This window comes from Pelobates fuscus, chromosome 1 (genome assembly GCF_036172605.1).
Source record: "Pelobates fuscus isolate aPelFus1 chromosome 1, aPelFus1.pri, whole genome shotgun sequence".
In the NCBI taxonomy this organism is placed as follows: Eukaryota; Metazoa; Chordata; class Amphibia; order Anura; family Pelobatidae; genus Pelobates; species Pelobates fuscus.
The window spans coordinates 91063585-91079796 of record NC_086317.1 but is presented as its reverse complement, the minus strand read 5'-3'; the positions used below and the strand labels follow the sequence as shown (position 1 = coordinate 91079796).

General features: G+C 43.2%; 1 protein-coding gene across 1 annotated transcript; it reads left to right on the top strand.

Moving 5' to 3' along the window:
• The first annotated feature begins 4273 nt into the window (after positions 1–4273).
• Positions 4274–15728, top strand: TIMM22 (translocase of inner mitochondrial membrane 22). The gene is made up of 5 exons (XM_063444239.1): positions 4274–4289; positions 4379–4669; positions 8862–9058; positions 13535–13607; positions 15162–15728. Coding segments are annotated over exons 1-5 (639 nt in total). The 5' UTR covers positions 4274–4288; the 3' UTR covers positions 15239–15728.
• The last annotated feature ends 484 nt before the right edge of the window (positions 15729–16212 follow it).

Genomic DNA, 16212 nt, shown 5'->3' with positions numbered 1-16212 from the left:
GTTTTACTACGTGGCCTCCCAATGTACAGAGTCGACTTTTAAGAACCGGTTTTTCAGCACTTCTTCCAGTTGCTCCTATCACAGTAATAGTCCTTCCAGATGGGGGAGCAACTAGATTAGTCACCACTGAATGTTCAGCACCAGTGTCGATCATGAACGCACTCCTTTTCCCCCCTATTGATACATCGACCATAGGCTCCGCTCGACCAAGGGGGATGGAGCCCGGTCGGTATCAATAGTCCTCCATGACCGTGTCAGCCAATCCTACGAAGTCCCTGCCTTCTCTATCGCGGGACCTTTGCGCTGCTGGAATATACCTATCTTCCCTAACACTTCCTCTGTTCCCATTGCTCCCTCTATTACCATTACTCCCTCCGGGGCCTCCTCTACCTCTCGCTCTGCCTCTAAAGTTTCCGTAGCCTGCCCTGGGTTGGTCTCTCTCGTACTGCTCTCTTTGCGGACATTCGTTCCTCCAATGCCCTTCTTCCTTGCAATACGCGCATTGATTCCTACTCAAGGGCTCCCTACTCCATCTACTATCGCCTCTATCTGGGCCCCGTCTATCTACGCCTGCGATCGCTACCGCTAGCATATCAGCCTTTTTACGCATCTTGCGCTCTTCCTCTTTCTTACTTTCTGTTTCCCTATTCATATAAACCTTATTCGCTACCTCCATTAGTTGGGTGATTGACATACCTGCAAACCCTTCTAACTTTTGTAGCTTGCGCTTAATATCTCCGTAAGCTTGGCTGACAAAGGCGGAGTTTACCATTCGGGAATTATCTGCGTCTTCCGGATTAAAGGGGGTATACAAGCGGTATGCCTCCAATAATCAGTCATAAAAGACACTGGGCGCTTCATCGCTTTTCTGAATCACCTCAACTGTCTTCGACATGTTAATAGCTTTCTTTCCTCCGGCTTTCATGCCAGCAATTATAGCGTCTCTATAGGCTCTGAGTTGAACCATATCAGCACCATTTACATTCCAATCGGGATCGGTGTTGGGATAGTGTGTTGCGGCCCATGCTGATGGATTGGCTTGGTTTAAAGTACGGGCTTTATCCTCTAGTGCTTTAATGGCCGCTTGATTAATCCTTGTCCTTTCCTCATTGTTAAATAAAGTCATTAATAACTGCTGGCAATCAGCCCATGTCGGGTTATGTGTCTGTACTATTGAGGTGAACAGATCAGTCATAGCTTGTGGTTTCTCAGTATACGAGGAATTGTGGGTCTTCCAATTTAAAAGATCGGTTGTCGTGAATGGGACATATACAAAGACTGGGTCAGCATGTGCCATTTGGCCTGCGGCATCGATATAGGCTGGCCCAGGATTCAGACGAAGAGGCATCTGATAGTGTTTTAATTGTTGGGCACCGGTCAACTGTCGGGTCTGTATGGGGCTACGTGGAGGGGCGTCAGTCATAGGTTCCAGTCGGGGAGAAATAGGGTATGGGGATATGGGAGCTTGGTTCTGGGAAAAGGTTGTAAATAAAACACTTCGAGCCGAGCTAGATGAAGCTTGACCGGAAGTCTGAAGTGGCGCCAAATCAGGATATTCGTTTTTAATGGGGGTTGGTTCTGATTCCGGAAGGGGAGATTTAGTACGAGGGGGGGTGGATCCTGTACTGGAGGAGGAAGCGGAAGTGGATGGGGGTAATGAGGGGAGGGCTGCAGGACTTCCTGCATTTGCGTCACTTCCTCTTAACGGAAAGTAAGGGGGCGGCAAAGGGATCTCGGACTCAGGGGGCGTGTCCAAAATGGGCCTAACACCAGTCCTAGTGGACGAACAAGTCCTAGCTACCATGAGGCGACACTGCTCCTCGTGGCATGTCTGGAGCCATTTTGGCGAGTCATTTACGGCCTGTCTCCAACAATCAATATAAGGAAACTGGCCGTAAAGTTCAGGCCTACCCGATACAGCCACGTGTAAGCGCTGTACCAGAGTTGGATCCAAACTGCCACGTGGCGGCCATGCCGCAACCAAAGTAGGCCACTCCCTAGTACACAAAGTAACCAAACGTACAGGAGACATTTTAACCCCAAAATCACAAGTTTTAAATCCCTTTTTAAAATTCTTCACCATACAACCTAAGGGATCCGGAATCGTTGACTGCGACGCACCCATACTTAACAATGGAACGTCGTCGACAACGAATACTATACACGCGTACTATTCAACAGTCACACCCGTTTCCTCTGGCAACAGCACCACGTGGTACGGTTACCAAGTGAAACGTACACAATAACAATAAACACTCAGGGAATTCCCGTACACACACAGCTGTTACACCAGTCACTATATAATCAATATTATGCCCTTTGGCGTAACTATACAGTCACCCACACTATAATTCTCTATATACGAATTACCCGTCTATAACACACCCCAGTAACATCGTCTTTTACAAATAGCGGTTACAGTACGGTTAGCATAGGTCAAAGCACAAGTTAAGGTCACAATACAATTATTAGTGGTTATGGTGTTAAACATGCAATGGACGACAATGATTAGTACTTATATACAGTGTCAGTAAATATACAGGGTTATGGTACCGTGCACTATAATACAGCAACACACTATTAACACTCTCGCTAGACGGCTGAGCTCACGCTATCTAACAAGATATACACTTTACTAAACAATCGTTAACACATTTACAATTCCCAACTAAACTATTGGCCAGTACCTTGAATGGACTACCTAAAACTATATACACCCGTTTTGGTTAGCCACACTGCCCAATCACCACATATAGCGAGCTAGAGAACCGAATTTACACAGGCGCCTCTTAGTCGCACTATCAAAAGTCTAGTGGGTTCCAAATTTACACGCCTTCCCACTTAGCCCAGATAGGTTGAGAGCTAGCGAACCGAATTTACACAGGCGCCGCTTAGTCTCCCGGTCCCTCCGACCTAGCGAACGTAATATACACCCTAGAACGCTAGTCTAGACAAGACACCGGTGTCCGGCTAGGGCTATTTACACCAGGACCCCGCCTGACTAACAAAATCAAACGGTCTGACTAAAGAGCGTTCGATCGAGCGGTGCGCCTTCGCTCCTTCCCTCCGACAGAGGGGGCAGATACACAGATTCAAACCCCTTTGGGCCTACCGCACAATCGGTATACCCCTAGTGGGTCCTGCCGTCTAAAACAGCAGTTGTCTTACCTCCTCGTTCCTGAACCTGAGTTCACACTCATCGACGGGGACACCCCAGCACTTCTCACGTAGAGGCCGATGATCTCCTGGACAACAGACCAGTGGCGCCGAGACGAAGGGAGGTCCACGCAGAAGTTCAGGGGTGCAGCCGTAGAGAACGTGGGCAAAGATAGACCGTCTCACGCCTCTGCCTCTCAGCTACCGTTGAACGATGAGCTTCCCGGCCAATGCACCAAATGATACCGGAGAAACTGACGGAAGCCAAGCACAGAGAGATGGACACAGGTTTCTTCAGGAAGGAAGAGATTCTTTATTGGATCACCGATCGGGACTCAGAGGGACTAACGTCACCAAAATATAGCAAGTTCTGAGCCCCGGACAATAGTGCAGGCTCCTTATATAGGCACATAACTCCTCCCATATTAAGCTCCACCCGCACATTCTCTTAACCAATCAACACAAATAAGAATTAACTTCCTGTTTGACCGCATGGCTTGTCCAGCACAATGGAGGAGGGGGAATACTACATCCTGTATTCTTGCACATGCTCCGTACACTACTGAACGTATCTTGCCTCGTGCAACCAACTGATCGATACGTCAGCATATGCACGTACACATGCCACGTGGTAATCTCGGCCTACTAAATTTATTTTTACCGAGATTCCACCACACATGCACATATCAATATTATTAATATTATCATTGCCATTTATATAGCGCCAACAGATTCCATAGCGCTTTACAATATTATGAGAGGGGGGGATTTAACTGTAAATAGGACAATTACAAGAAAACTTACAGGAGGACCCTGCTCAAACACGCTTACAGACTATAGTATATACAAGGTGTATTGTGCACATGGCATTTGTGATTATGTAACACATCTTTTCTTTTTATATACTTTTTCCCTCCAATCAATCTGTCCTAGAAAATAACTTGGCATACCAGGACACACATTCCCACACTGAGCCTGTAAAACAGTCCCTCATTTCTACCCACACCTACCTAACCAGCTCTCTGGCTCACTTTGCTGAGCTCACCCAGTGACTGTTTGTCGAATCTGCCTCTCTGATCACCAGATCACCATTTACTTCAATAATAGCTTTAATAGGTGGATATTAAAATACAGTATAAATATTTTCTGTTGCTTTTTTATTTATTAATTGCGTTTTTTTTTTGTTTGTTTTTTAATTTACTAATGTGACTTTCTCCCTCAGTGTGGAAAGTGCCCTCCCTGCTCGATCACGTGACTGTCATGGCGGCGCCCGGTGGAAGCACTGTCCTTAGCCCTGACCATGCAGCCAGCGTTTCCCCTATGGCCCCCGGGGAGGGCGCGCTGCAGTACAGCCTGATCATGGAGCATCTGGTCGGCGATAAGAGGAGGCCTGTAGAAGTGATACCCGGGGGACTTGGGGGGATTCCGACCCCCATAAAACCCGATGAGCAGAAGATGATGGAGAGGGTGATGGAGAGCTGCGGGTTCAAGGCTGCCTTGGCATGTGTTGGGGGTGAGACTGTAACATTGCTCTAATGTAACCTCTGGCCACGATATTGGAAGGATTTATATAAATTAAAAAAAATATTAATAATAATCTGGAATGGTTATAAAAATGGAGGGTGCAGAGCTGTGATAAGAAAACAGTCTGAAGACTGCCTTTAGCAAATATATATTTACTTTATTGGAGGGGGGCTGCAGTTATTCATTATCAGCATAGCAGATGGCAGTGCAGTAGCTGTACTACAACTCCCATTATAACTATTTTATATTTGAAAGGAACACTCTAGGCACCGTAACAACTACAATGTTATCCTTATGTTCTCATTTGGTCTGATAAAGCGGTAGTTTGTACTTTAAAGGATCACTAACCCGTTTTCCTGACACTTTGTCCTCCTTGGGGGACCCTCACCCTGAGGGCCCGTGGCGCTGAAGGGGATAAAACCCCTTAAGCAGTTTACCTCAATCCAGCGCCGGGCTCCCTCCGCGCTGGTGACCTCTCCTCCCCGGCCGACGTCCGCTCCCGAGTGGAGCCGAATACACATGCGCGGAAAGTGCCTCATGCACATTCAAACAGTCCATAGGAAAGCATTTCTCAGTGCTTTCCTATGGACGTTCTGCACGCTGGATGCAAATTTTGCATCCAGCGTCGCAGAAGCACCTCTAGCAGCTGTCAGGAAGACAGCCACTAGAGGCTGGATTAACCCTGCTATGTAAACAGAAGTTTCTCTGAAACTGTTTACATGTGAAGGGTTAAAACCTGAGGGACCTGACACCCAGATCACTTCATTGAGCTGAAGTGGTCTGGGTGACTATAGTGTCCTTTAAACATTATTATATCAGGCTTGGACATTTTTCAATGGCTGAGAGTGTCCTCTGACAGCTGTCAGCCATTGAATACTGGCCAACGATGGTGTGAGTTGGCCTGATGATGCGGAAGTATGAACATTCGATTTATAAAACCTAAGGTAAATTGCACATTTAAGCACCAAATCCACTACAGCCTGTTACAGTTGGTGCAAAAAATATTTAGGAGCCACCCCCCAGTTATTTTAAAACAGTTTTATAGTGTTATGAGCTGTTGTGGTTATGGTGCTTAGAGAGCCTGTTTAGAGAGAATAGCAATCTAAATAGCTCAAGATCACTATAGAGGTCACATTAATGGCTTTCTGCTTTCACTACGTTAGGACATTTTATTTCTCATTATGTCCATGACATTTGCATGAGAAATGCTTGGATTGTGTTCACTTTAGAGGTTAATTGCAGGTCTCCTTTGTAATAATTCATGAGAAAATGTTTGTATTCCTGACATTAGTGTTCCTTTAATGAATTAGGTTTTGTTTATAGATCATGCCCCTGCAGTCTCACTGTTCAATCCCCCCCCCCCCCCTTTAAAAGTTGAATTGGCCACACTTCCCATGTTTCATTTGCAATCAGATCTTACAGTACAGTGTGTCTAGACGTTTTTGGCTCTGTTAATTGAATGTTAATAACTTTAATCACATACAGGCCGATATAGGTTCTAGCAGAGCAGGAGATAAGAACATCTAAATTACCGTATTTATCGGCGTATAACACGCACTCCCTGAAAATAGGGGGCAAATGATGTGTGCGTGTTATACGCCGATATACCGTATTTTTCGCTCCATAAGACGCACTTTTTTCCCCCTCAAAAGTGAGGGGAAATGTCTGTGCGTCTTATGGAGCGAATGTGAAGGTTTACTTACCTGTCTTGAAGCGTGGGGCGATGTTCAGCGCGCACCGCGGTACTGGAACTTCAATTTCAGGTTCCGGTTTCCGGCGGGACTGAAAGGAAGTGCGCACTCAGTGTGCACACTTCCTTTCAGTCCCGCCGGAAACCGGAACCTGAAATTGAAGTTCCTGTACAGCGGTGCGCGCTGTGAAGCAGGCCCACGCTTCAAGACAGGTAAGTAATTATGGGACATGGGGAGGGAAAGTGCACTATGGGACAAGGGGAGGGGGGGACACTATGGGAGAGGGTGGGGACACTATGGGAGAGGGTGGGGACACTATGGGAGAGGGTGGGGACACTATGGGATGAGGGGGGGAGAACACTATGGGATGAGGTGGGGGACACTATGGGAGGGGGTGGAGAATACTATGGGAGGGGGGGAAATTTCCTTCTTAAAATGAGGTGCGTGTTATGCGCCGGTGCGTGTTATACGCCGATAAATATGGTAAATACCCTGTGCTATAAAGGAAATTTTAAAATTGGACTTATTTTTTTAGAAGTGCATAAGGTCACAGCCAGAGGAAGTGGGACGATGGTTGCATAAACAGTGATTTAAAGGGACACTCCAGGCACCCAGACCACTTCTGCTCATTGGAGTGGTATGGGTGCCAACTCCCACTACTCGTAACCCTGCATGTGTAATTATTGCAGTATTTTATAAACTGCAATAATTACCTTGCAGGGTTAACTCCACCTCTAGTGGCTGTCTACTAGACAGCCACTAGAGGTCACTTCCTCTTTCATAGCACAGATTATCTGTGCTAGAGTGTCGCTGGACGTCCTCACGCTGTGTGAGGACCTCCAGCGTCGCTCATTTCCTCATAGGAAAGCATTGAAAATCTTTTTTTAATGCTTTCCTATGGGGAGCTCTAATGCATATTAGGTCTCCTCGGCCAGTGGGCGGGATCAGTCTCGCCCATCGGCCGACGGAGACAGTAGGAGGAGACAGCGACGAGGGACGTCGTTGCTGCCTCAGGTAAGTGACTGAAGGGATTTTCACCCCTTCAGTAACCGGGGATTGGGGGGTGGGAGGGAGAGGGTACCTCCAGTTCATTTAACTCCACCAAGGAATTGAGCATTGAGACTGCAGTGGCACAATCTATACACCATAACCACTTTATTAGGCTAAAGGTGTTTTGGTGCTTAGTGTTCTTTTAAGGGCTTTTTAAAGTGTTACTTCAACGATCTGTAAATTATTTTGAGCATTACTAAATAGCCTTAAAAGGACACTATAGTCACCACAACAACTACAGCTTAATGTAGTTGTTCTAGTGAGTATAATCATCATTTTCATGGAAAAGGCAGTGTTTATATTGCCCCTAGGGACACCTCCAAGTGGCCACTGGAGGTGCTTCCTGGCTCAGTGCTGCACAGTAAGCAGCACTGCCGTTCAGCGCCTCCACGCTCTGCATGGCGACACTGGATTTTCCTCATAGAGATGCATTGATTCAATGTATCTCTATGAAGAAGTGCTAATTGGCCAAAATTACATTTGTTACCGCCCCATCCCGCCTCTTTGCCTATTTTAGCAGCTAAAAATCGGCAATTCGGATGTCATCGAGGCAGATCGGGGGCCGGACCAGCGCCGGCTGACCCGTGTGGCGCTGGAAATTCTTTTTAAGGGGGCTGAGGGGGAGGAGGGGGGGGCAAGCCACCTAAATGGTGGGTTTAACACTATAGGGTCAGGCATTGTGTTTCTGACCCCATAGTGTTCCTTTAAAGCGTGCACATACGCTCACACATCTAGCTGTGAGTGATATTACGTTTAAAGAAAACTGCAAGCACCATAACCATCTACAGCACACCACAGTGCCCACATGGCAATCCCATCCCCTCCTCAATGCTAGTAGTGAAAACATTCTAGAATAGTTTGACTTCTTACCTGGGGTCCTCCTGGTGCTGCTCCATGCCTTCACAACAGCTTCCTCTTTAGCCGTAAGCTCTCTGTGGAAACCTATATCTCCCCATTTGACATTTGTATGTATGATTTAATAAAAAATAAATAAAACTATAGTGGTCTTCCTGAACCTCAACATTTGTTTGGCTCACTGCATAAATGAATTGTATAGCACTGCATTACAAATGGATTTCACAATTTTTTTTTCACTGTGGTAAAAGGCAAAAGATCCTTAGGACATTTCTGTGCTGTCAAGTGATGCTGCAGTTCCACCTCTTTATGCTTGAACTCAATACATTCACTGGAGGTGTGCAGAGGTATCTGATTTCCCATGTCCTACAGATTCCCTTTATAATTAATGTCTCCGATCTGTCATTTCCCAGGCTGTCTTTTGTAATCTTCACATATCCTTACTCGTAACACCCACAGGAGAACAAAGCCACATTTCATGTACATCTCTTGCATTCCCATGCTTTATAAACAAGAATTGATATACCCTTCTAAAATGGTAATTTATCACGTATCTATAAAAATATTTTTTTTTTCCTTCTTTAGGTTTTGTCCTTGGGGGAGCATTTGGTGTGTTCACTGCTGGCATTGATACCAATGTTGGCTTTGATCCTAAAGATCCTTACCGGACTCCAAGTGCAAGAGAGGTCCTAAAAGACATGGGTCAGAGAGGAATGTCTTATGCCAAAAACTTTGCAATTGTGGGTGCCATGTTCTCTTGCACTGAATGTCTTGTGGAATCGGTAAGCATGGTAGCTGGTCTTTATATTTAATATGTACTGAGCATGTTCAGCAGGGATTTAGGAATATGTAGTTCATTTCTCTTCAGTAGTTTAAATTATGAACAGAAATAAGGGACACTCCAGTCCTCCAAAGCACATCAGCTTGCTGAAGTTCTTTAGGCGTTAACTGCATGTCCCACTAACCCCTTAAGGACCAAACTTCTGGAATAAAAGGGAATCATGACGTGTCAGACATGTCATGTGTCCTTAAGGGGTTAAGGACCAAACTTCTGGAATAAAAGGGAATCATGACATGTCACACATGTCATGTGTCCTTAAGGGGTTAACTTTATTTTATAAAGCTTCCATGTTGCACTCCCTGGATGTCTGATTGCTGTAGCAGAAAGTAGTGCTTCATAGAGAAGCATTGAAGTTCATGCCTCCCAATGCTTCTATATGAGAAGTCTTCTGTTGGCTGGGAGATCATCTTTCGTAATCTAGATTGATAGCTTGTAAATTCTCATGGGAATAGGGCCCTAAGCCCCTCCTGTTCTTGTTTGTCAAATTTTGTATTTGGTTTCAAGGTAAGTAATTGTTTTTAGAAATTCCCTGTATTTCACGAACAACCAAGTGCTAACTGAATAGAGATGAATGGATCCCTGATATTTTCAAATATACCTTATTTCTGAAGTGAGATTTATTTAAAAGTAGCTCAACCAAATCCAACTGATTTGGAGCCAAATTGTAATAGAATTTTCCTGCTGCAATTAAAATGCTGCTAATGTAAGTCTTCATTTTGCAGGATATAGGGACAAAGGAACCCTCCGGGCACCATAACAACTTAATCGGAATAGAGTTATGCTGCAAAGTGGTCACTGAGTGAATGCTTACCTCAAAGGGTTAAACCATTCACAAAATGGAGTGAGAAATGTACAGATTTTTCTCACTTCGTTTTTAGGCTCCCAGTCTGAGACTTGTCTGTTTTCAAGGCAACAAATTAAAGGGACACTCCAGGCACCCAGACCACTTCTGCCCATTGGAGTGGTCTGGGTGCCAACTCCCACTACCCTTAACCCTGCAAGTGTAATTATTGCAGTTTTTTTTATAAACTCCAATAATTACCTTGCAGGGTTAACTCTACCTCTAGTGGCTGTCTACTAGACAGTCACTAGAGGGCACATCCATGTTTATAGCACAGGTTTTCTATGCTAGAGCGTTGCTGGACGTCCTCGCACTGTGTGAGGACCTCCAGCGTCGCTCAATTCCCCATAGGAAAGCATTTTTAATGCTTTTCTATGGAGAGCTCTAATGCGCGTGCGTGGCAGGGATCAGTCTCGCCCACTGGCTGACGTAAGGAAGGGGAGGAGCAGCGGCGACCTGAAACCACCGCCGAGGGACATCGGTGGGGGTCTCAGGTAAGTGACTGAAGGGGTTTTCACCCCTTCAGCAACCGGGGATGGGAGGTGGGAGGGAGAAGGGGGACCTGCAGTGCCAGGAAAATGGATTGTTTTCCTGGCACTGAAGTGTCCCTTTAAGTATCTGGGCAGAACAAACGGGTGCCAGATTTAAGACTGGGGTTAAGCGGTCTATTAACAGTTCAACCTTTAAGATAAGCTGCCACTGGGGGAGGACCTCACACCATAACAACTTAATTCCAATTTTAAGGAGGATTTGGTTTAGGATTAGGGAACCTAAAAGTTTTTTACCTTGGTCTGTATTGGGAACAATCAAATGTAGGCTATGCAGTTTAAATTCTGTTTGTTTGTGAATAGGCGAATCACGGGTGCTATATGGAGCTTGAGCTGATATTAACAGGCAACCAAACTGCAGCCTACATGAAGAGCAGATTCCGTTTAAATAACCAAATGTGCCTTTGTGAGTAGCCAAATAGGTTATAAATTGTAACAACTGAAAAGCATTTGGCTGCTGAAGGCAATTAGTGAGTAGACCCCATAATATATGTACAGCTAAATATCAAACTCCTGATAATCTATGACCAAACAAACTGATCCAGACAGATTGATTCATTCGGGCGTAGATTAACAGGATACAACCATAAACAATTTTGAAGTGGAGCACCTATTTAGATATAGTATACTTGTGAATCACACTAAAAACATGTACTTATCTGAAATAAATCTTGCTGTGTAGCATCACTTTAAACAACAAAATCATATGTACAACCATCATAGTGTAGTATGTACTACATCAGTGACTGTATATACAAGTTTAACTACTCACATTAATTAGAGCTAACAAGCTAGCTCTGTAGCAGCCTCTCGGCCTGTTTCAGTAACCACCATATGAGCTGTAATATCCAAGAATGTTCTTCAATATTTAGAGTATCTCAATCAAATAATTAACCCTTTTGACGAAACTCTATGCACTCACATGATTCAGAGCATATACACTATGGCTCAAATTTCTTGGTGTGTGTGGGTAAGTCAACACTGACCATACCAACAACTGGATGACTCCTCCAAAATAAGGATAGAACTTGAGTGTAAATCTAACAGGCTTTATTATGTTAAAAACAAACCATAAATTTGCAGAAACGGGTTTTACCTAGCGAGCCAGGTTTCCTCAGCCTGCTATAAAATCCACCCAAGTCTTTTATATCCTCGACGTCTTATCAGATCCAGATCAGAAGGGCATATGTAGGGTTTCAGGTTTTCTCTAAATGTTCTAAGGGAATTCTGATTGGTTTTGGAACCGTGAAACAAATGCTATTTTACCCCAAAGCTTTCTCTTTGAAGCCAGGGTACTAATGCAGAACTTCCATGAGGTAGTGATGATCTGGTAATCCTTGTAGATGATGGAATGAAGCAATGATGGAATTTTACTAGGAGCATTAGTACATTTAGATAACTTAGAAAGCAGTATAATATTAAGTAGATTTATGCGACCCATGGAAAATCTTTCTCTCTATATACTTTTTGTATTTAATCTTTTTTTTTTAATTTTTTTTTTATAAGAAACATTCTGCTAACCACGCACCAAGCGCACTCTATTGGTACCCCCTCATTGTACGTAATCTTTCCTGGGTCTTACTGCCTCCTCTACAGCTCAGTGAGAGCCAGAAGCTCCTGTGCAGGCTGAGCTTAGCTGATTGCTCTCAGCCAATGACCTAGCCCCGCTGAGCTCAAACAGAGATTGTATTGCTCTTTGAATGCTGTAAGTGGAGGCAGTGAGCAGTGGACTCCAGGTAAGAAGTCAAACCATTCTAAACCTATTTGACTAATTAAAGGAACACTATAGTCACCTAAATTACTTTAGCTAAATAAAGCAGTTTTAGTGTATAGATCGTTCCCCTGCAATTTCACTGCTCAATTCACTGTCATTTAGGAGTTAAATCACTTTGTTTCTGTTTATGCAGCCCTAGCCACACCTCCCCTGGCTATGATTGACAGAGCCTGCATGAAAAAACAAACTGGTTTCACTTTCAAACCGATGTAATTTACCTTAAATAATTGTATCTCAATCTCTAAATTGAACTTTAATCACATACAGGAGGCTCTTGCAGGGTCTAGCAAGCTATTAACATAGTAGGGGATAAGAAAATCTTAATTAAACAGAACTTGCAATAAAGAAAGCCTAAATAGGGCTCTCTTTACAGGAAGTGTTGTTAGGGAAGGCTGTGCAAGTCACATGTGGGGAGGTGTGACTAGGGTTCATAAACAAAGGGATTTAACTCCTAAATGGCAGAGGATTGAGCAGTGAGGCTGCAGGGGCATGTTCTATACACCAAAACTGCTTCATTAAGCTAAAGTTGTTCAGGTGACTATAGTGTCCCTTTAAAGTGAAGGGACATTATGGCACTCCTGACTCCATTACCAGTGTGCTGTAGTAGTTATTGTGCTTGCAATGTTCCTTTAAGTTATTTGAATATGTTCTAGGCTTCCCCCCATGCTTTTATTAAGCAAGTATGTATTTTTTCTTTTTTTGAAGTTCCTTATTTCTGTGACATGTTTTCCATGTAGTCAAGAAATCTATTTTAATTTACTGACATTCAAATGAAACCTTTTAAAAAAGATTTCTGTCTTAACCTTCTATAAATCCAAATATAACAGAACATGAGTTTTGGATCTGTTATTCTTTGTCAGACTAGAGGTGTGAGCTCAGTTTGTGCTATACATGTGAATGATGATAAATTGAAAAGATTTCTATTTGTAAGGAGCGCGCCCACACATTCTGGCACAGGAAGCATAGATAAACCTGCTTGCTTGTCAGCAGGAGGAGGTGACACGCCAACTAAAGGTAGAAACTGCAATTGATCCTCTCATGGGGTTTTTATTTTGAAATGAATGCAGTGAAGACGTTTAATTAATGTTCCAGAACATTTCTTTTCCTGAAATGTCACTCACAGTACTCTGGCTTATTATCAAACCTATCTGCTGGCTGCTTTGACATCAGGACATAGAACCAGTACAACAAAGTGTAGTATTATTATTTTTATTATTATTATTTCATTTTCTATTTCTCTTTCCTTTTTTCAAGTATCGAGGAAAATCAGACTGGAAGAACAGTGTGATAAGTGGATGTATAACAGGTGGAGCTATTGGATTTAGAGGTTGGTGATTTGTTTTTGGTTTTCTTTCTATGTTACATGCCTTTTATCTTTCATTCAAAAAGACATGGTGCTTGCTAAACAAACCAAAATGTAATCATTGGCTAGATTCGCTTCAACAGAGTATTTCTAATTATGTGTTTGGAATATGTTTCTATGTCTTAAAGCAGACCTGCACAACATATGGCATGCTGCCCACCACAGGATTACGGGTAGCTCGCGAGGACAAGGCCAGTGCTACCATAAGGCGGCACAGGCAGCCACCTTAAGGCGCACTGGGCCAAGGGGCACAAGATTAGTTTGACTGTCAGGAAGGGAGCACAGAGCACACAGTGCTCCCTTCCTGCCAGTAACAGCATGTAGTGTCACCAAGCCACATGTTGTGGTAGAGGAACTTATGTTACTTCTACCCTGTCTGACAGGAAGTGCTCACTGAAAGCAACAAACCCCTTCCTGTCCGGCCGGACAGAAGCTCCTTGTTTGCAGCTTGGCCACGATACACAAGAGGGAGGTCAGCTGGCATGGGGGAAGAGAAACCAAATTTGGGGGATGCAAAAGAGATACGGAGGGGGTGTGGAGGGGGCAAAAGAGAAAGACAGGGGCTGAGGGGAGACACCCAGAGGGGCTGACTAGACACAAAGATTATTAATAAAGCCTATTTTGGCCTACCTACTTAAAAATAGTGAATGAGCAAACTTTGGAGGCTTAAGATGTAGGTGTGCTCTATTTTGCATTGTATTTACCTGGTTAGGCAATGGAGGAGGTGGCTACCCACAGGCATGTAAATACTTATTTTTATTTTATTTTATTTTAAATCTCGTTTTCCTGGCACTATAGATTAAAAATCACTTCTGTCACATACCTGGGTCCAGCACCAGTCCACCTTCACACCTCCACCGCCGACATCAGCCGGTGGTGGAGACCTAATGCGCATGTGCGGCAATGGCCGAGCTCGCATTAGGATTTCCCCATAGGAAAGCATTATACAATGCTTTCCCATGGGGATTACGGTGACGCTGGAAGTCCTCATGCAGAGCGTGAGGATCTTCAGCATCAGTTAGGTGACCAAGTCCCTCTAGTTGCTGTCTGGTAGACAAACACTAGAGGTAGAGTTAACTCATAAAGGTAATTATTGCAGTCTAGAAAACACTGCAATAATTACATTTGCAGAGTTAAGGGGACTGCAACACTGCACCCAGACCACTTCAATGAGCTGAAGTGGTCTGGATGCCTATAGTGTTCCTTTAAACAAATTAGTATTCTGGCTGCACTGTACTAAAACTTATGCCAAAATAGTGCAGTCCTTTTAAAATAAAACAATTGAAAATTAAAATAGAAACACAAATGTAGTTTCCTATGAAGTATTTTTAAATATAATTGCAAGCCACAGGTCTTCTTTAATCAACTGTTTGGTGGGTAGACGGACATCGCCTAGTCTCCATGTGCCGGAATTATTGAATGAAACATAGATAATACTGTTTGTATTTTTTTATTTATATGTGGTTGCTGTCCTGTAAAACAGTGTTGTAATAATTAATGTGTCCTATTCTCTTCTAGCTGGCGTGAAAGCTGGAGCTATTGGCTGTGGAGGTTTTGCAGCGTTTTCTGCTGTCATTGACTATTACCTGCGATGATAGGTTTGTGCAGCCTGGTGGCGCTATCTGTTCATGAACAATCTGCAAAATAAATCTACACACTAAAGTCATCTGCAGCAACTTTCCTCCAGATGTGCTGTGAACCCTTGCTGCCATGGGAATCAGTCTTTTTTTTTTTTTTTTTTTGCCAGCTTTAAAGTTTCCATCTTTTTAAGAGATTTTTTTTAAAGTGGCAGATACATGGCATCCTTTTAAATTGTGAAGTCACAGCAATCCCAAAGAGACAAGTCTGCTAACAAGAACAGCTCTATCTACAGAGTAAAGGCATGCTGTTTACCTTGATGGCCAAATCGATCACTATGGTGTTTTACCTTTTCTAGCCGATCCCCCTTACATGAAAATTGTACAGACATTATATTATTCTTTGTTTCTGGACAAATCTAGTGAATCTCTATGTAAAAAAAAAAAAAAATGGAATATTTATTAGCTCATGAGTTTTTATTTGTTTATAGAGTTGATCAGGCCTACTTATGAGTCAATTTAATAAAATAAATATAATCTATAATATTTTAGCAGTGGAAGGTTTCTGTACATTACTACAGGGAGTGCAGAATTATTAGGCAAGTTGTATTTTTGAGGATTAATTTTATTATTGAACAACAACCATGTTCTCAATGAACCCAAAAAACTCAATATCAAAGCTGAATATTTTTGGAAGTAATTTTTAGTTTGTTTTTAGTTTTAGCTATTTTAGGGGGGATATCTGTGTGGGCAGGTGACTATTACTGTGCATAATTATTAGGCAACTTAACAAAAAACAAATATATACCCATTTCAATTATTTATTTTTACCAGTGAAACCAATATAACATCTCAACATTCACAAATATACATTTCTGACATTCAAAAACAAAACAAAAACAAATCAGTGACCAATATAGCCACCTTTCTTTGCAAGGACACTCAAAAGCCTGCCATCCATGGATTCTGTCAGTGTTTTGATCTGTTCACAT